The following is a 4124-nucleotide window of genomic DNA, read 5'->3' as shown; positions in this document are numbered from 1 at the left end:
ATGCATTCATACATGGTTATCAAGTTTTAATTCTAATTACTAAAGTTCTATCATTAAATAATATTGATTATCATATTATAATTCTTGACTGACTGATGTTAAGAGTGTACTTTCAGATATTTATAAAACTGTGCCATTTTACAAACAAACATATATATAAGTTTGGCGAGTAAACTAAAAAATTTACTTTTTTAGGTGTTCGTAGAGGGCTGCACACATATACATAACATATATAAAATCTACCATTTATTTTTAAAAGGATGATTGTTTTATTGACCTTTCAGCAATACAGTTTCTTGAGATATTAAAAACATTTTGCTGTTAACATTGAATTATTTTGCTGTTACAGTGAAACATCAGTATATAAAAGAGACCAACAATTTAAACAAAAAAAAGACCAATATTTAAAATATACAGATTACTAATCTAAAACACCTCATAATACAAAATCAAACTCTAAAACTCAGTCTTTTAAATTTAATGAATCTCTCAGATATTTGTTAAATTTATTGACCAATATTGGATATTTGTGCATGTTCATTTCCTCAGTTTTTAGGCCTAGATTTTGTAAATCACTGAATCTTCAAAAAAAAAAAAAAAAAAAACTTTGGCAAATCATACTGCAGTGTTGTGATGCCTAGATTTTACTGTTTTTAATTTTAGACCAAAATAGCATAGAAATTTTAATTCAGTCGTTTATCAGATTATCAGTATTCACCAGAATATTAATAATATTGTACCTCTAAAAACAGCAACCTAAATGTCAATGCAAAGCTAAACATATTTTTACCTTGTCCAACTTGAGTTTGTCAACATCAGTCAGGAATGGGTTGACTGCTTTCTCCCCTACCACCTTCATGGCCGTCCCCAAAGCCTCAAAAGCAGCATCTCTGACCTCCGGAGCAGAATCATTCACTTGCTACACAGAGAGAAGAGGGACAACTAATTAATTTCATGACCCAAAGACACCAGTACGGACACATTTCAAAAAACATTTCCCTGCGTTGACTGGTGGGGAATCTGTACCTTGAGGAACGCTGCACAGAAGGGCTTCAGAACGCTTTTTGGCATTGTGCTCGGGGTACAGTGACGGAAGCTTCTGGCGAGGAACAGTGAAGCCTGTTGCTTGATGGAGGGGTTCTTGTTGTCCATCACTGACAGAACATCCTCACTGATGTTTTGCAAGGTTGTCTGCAATACAGTTGTCATTTTCCAAGTTACTAATAAATTATCAAATTTCAAATCATTTGTCAATTGCCACCATGCATTTCGAACACTCACAGTAAGGAAGACCGCATCAATGGCCTCCTGCAAGGCCAGAACCACCTGAGGTTTCTTCTCCTTGAACTTCTCCAAGATGGTTGACACCACCTTAAAAAAAAAAAATCATATAGCTGTCTAAAATTGAACAACCATCATAATTTGCTTATCTTTTTTTCCGTGGAGTTCATTTCATGTCATAGTGAGCACTTACAAGACCTGCATATGTCCCAAACTTTTTCCTCAATCCTGCTGCCAGTCCAGCCAAGCATTTGGCTGCCATGGCCACTAGCATCACATTGGCATCTTTCCCAATAACCTAGAACAAAAGGGAGTATTTTCTAATGACCTTGCTCGCAGAGGATATCCCATTACCCAGAATCCCACTAGGACCGTTACCTTTTTTAAAGCTCGAACCAGGTCCCCATAGTCTCCGCTCTCTAGTTTTGGGTTCTTAATCAAAGCCTCCACTGCCTCCAATGCTTCCTTCCTCTCCTGCCATTTTTTCGCTTCCTGTGACGAGAAAGTGAAATGACGCAGGAATGAAATTGACGCAAACTCCAATATTATTTAAATAGATCAGTGTTATATTGTTCGACTTACAATTTTTTCATAGAAGTCTTTAGGAAGTTTAGAAAGGATCTCGACAGCTTCCAAAAGCTCGTAAGGATCCACCTGAGCAGCTTCAGCCTCATCATCATCGTCTCCTACAGTTAGAAATTAAGTTAAATAAATAAACACATACATACATACATACATATATATATAAAAAAATTTTTTTTTTGTTTATTTATTTTTTCAAACTGGCACAATTTATTAAATTTAAAATTACAAGCCTCATTAAGTCAGTAAAATGGCTTTTTCCTCACTGACAGCTACTCAGTTGTTAAAGAAAGTCTCCTTGCTTTGTGCTGGCAACTAATTCATTACTATGGCAACCAATGTAGATATACCAGATATCACCACACAACCTGAACAAATAGATCTGATTTCATTACATACAAAATGGTAGTAGGGACAGTCGGTTATAAAAACAGGATTTGAGAGAAAAAAAATAAAAAAATAAATCTGAAGGATTATAACTATCAATATTGTCTTCATAAGACAGTTCAAATTTAATGCTGAATTTTCACTACTGTCTTTTTGCACTGGTGCAGAAGCTATATTCTCACCATCAGCCTCATCTCCTCCATCAGTCTGCTGTTGCTCAAACTTGGCCTTGAGGTCCTGCTGAGAGCGCAAGAACCTGGTCTGCTTAGGAGCTGCAGTTGGCAGTTTCACCCATTCTTCCTCCAACTCTTTCAACTGAAAGAAAAGCATCAAATAAGTAATATTACAACCTGTATAGACCATTAACATTGAGAGATGAATGCCACTTAACTCAAAAGACCCAATCTTTATGAATATCTCAATGCATATTTTTAAAATGAAAACATTATGTATTTGAAAACTTCATGGTGAGAAGCAGACTCACCTGTACGGAGTTGATATTCTGTAGGGGAGTTCGCAGAGCATCGCGGATCCATCTATAGATCTCCACCGCCAGCAGTCTGGCCTCGTCTCGAACTACCTTTTCTCGAGACTCAAACTGTTTTGGCAACACTTTCACTACAGGCTTGAGAGTAATGATCTTCGATCCAAATTCACTGAAAGAGAACAAATTTAAAAGTATTTTATGCTGAATAAGTGCCAGCAAGTAAGTGACAATTTGACCACCGCATTTTCTTCAGTCTTATGGTTAACAGGTTTAAAAATTGCCTACTCACCAAAGTGCTTTCTTTAGCGTCTCAATGCAAGCGACAACAATCTTGGGGTTCTTGTTATCCAGTCCTTTGATCAGCTCATCCTGGACCACCTCTGCCTTCTCAATCTCTATGTACATGAGGCAGATATCAGTCCCCAGCTCCTTGGCTCGTGCTTTGGGCTGGTTGAAGACTTTGCCGACCACTCCAGAAACCACTTCCCCTGTTGTCCTGCAAGACAAGACTTTCCATTAGATCCCATTAAGACATTATAGATACAAGGCCCCACAAATCGACACTATCAGTATCAAGAAAATTCTTCTATACTGCGCCAAGTACGTTCCCCATTTCAGGGCTCTACGCTTACTTTTCTTTTTAGGAGCGCCTTCTAATCAGTAATCAAAAATTCTGATAAAAAATTAACCTTCCCATTACGAGGTGATATTGGACTCCTTAAAGTGATTTACAGGGAATTTTGTTTTTACCTTAGTAATGGCATTTTTCTAACTACTAAAAGTGTAATCTTTTATGTAAAATTCAAACAAATATATTTATAAGCTTTTTAACATTTCTAATTAAAACAACAGATGCGTGCGTGCAATTAAATTCATGTTGAGGTTAATGTTTTATAATATAGAAATATTAAATGATTTAAATAACAGAAAAGATACTTTAAAAATTAAACTTAAACTGCCAGTAGGTGGCGGCAAGTCACTGATTTTATCACTGAATCATTCATTCAATTGATTAATTTGAACGTCTGATTCATTCAGGAACGAAGTACGTGATTGTCTTTGGGTAGTGGGTAATTGAATCACTGACTCGCTAGATCCGTTTAAAAACGCAGTTCATTCGTAAACGAAACACCGCTGTGTTTGAATGGAGATGCCCAGCGGCTCAGCTGTTACTTTTTTTAAAAACTATTTTCGTTGACGAAATAGAGCAAAATAAGCCAATTGTGTTGTTGTCGGACAATATAAGTCACTTAATATTCACTTGTTTAATGAACTGTTGTATTAAATCAATATCACTAAATTCAAGGCATTAATGTTTGCCTACAAAAGCACCACTGGCTCTGCACCCATTTACCTAAATTCATTACTTCAGAGTTATGTGCCCTCT

The 4124-nt window shown here is 36.3% G+C and overlaps 1 protein-coding gene across 3 annotated transcripts in view; it reads right to left on the bottom strand.

The window, feature by feature from the left end:
- The window catches only part of LOC107707504 (cytoskeleton-associated protein 5), a 27676-nt gene that overhangs the window by 18986 nt on the left and 4566 nt on the right, over positions 1 to 4124 (bottom strand). For all 3 annotated transcript variants that reach the window (XM_016511557.1, XM_016511559.1, XM_016511560.1), the window contains 9 exons: positions 3027 to 3233; positions 2735 to 2906; positions 2433 to 2565; positions 1864 to 1967; positions 1660 to 1773; positions 1475 to 1579; positions 1282 to 1371; positions 1027 to 1191; positions 791 to 919 (listed from right to left, as the gene is read on the bottom strand). In XM_016511557.1, the coding sequence (XP_016367043.1) occupies positions 791 to 919; positions 1027 to 1191; positions 1282 to 1371; positions 1475 to 1579; positions 1660 to 1773; positions 1864 to 1967; positions 2433 to 2565; positions 2735 to 2906; positions 3027 to 3233 (1219 nt within the window). The remainder of the gene's footprint in view (positions 1 to 790; positions 920 to 1026; positions 1192 to 1281; positions 1372 to 1474; positions 1580 to 1659; positions 1774 to 1863; positions 1968 to 2432; positions 2566 to 2734; positions 2907 to 3026; positions 3234 to 4124) is intronic.

The sequence above is a fragment of the Sinocyclocheilus rhinocerous genome, unplaced genomic scaffold (genome assembly GCF_001515625.1).
Source record: "Sinocyclocheilus rhinocerous isolate Xijiao unplaced genomic scaffold, SAMN03320098_v1.1 scaffold534, whole genome shotgun sequence".
Lineage (NCBI taxonomy): Eukaryota > Metazoa > Chordata > Actinopteri > Cypriniformes > Cyprinidae > Sinocyclocheilus > Sinocyclocheilus rhinocerous.
The sequence above is the reverse complement of the archived record's forward strand: the minus strand, read 5'-3'. Positions and strand labels throughout refer to the sequence as shown.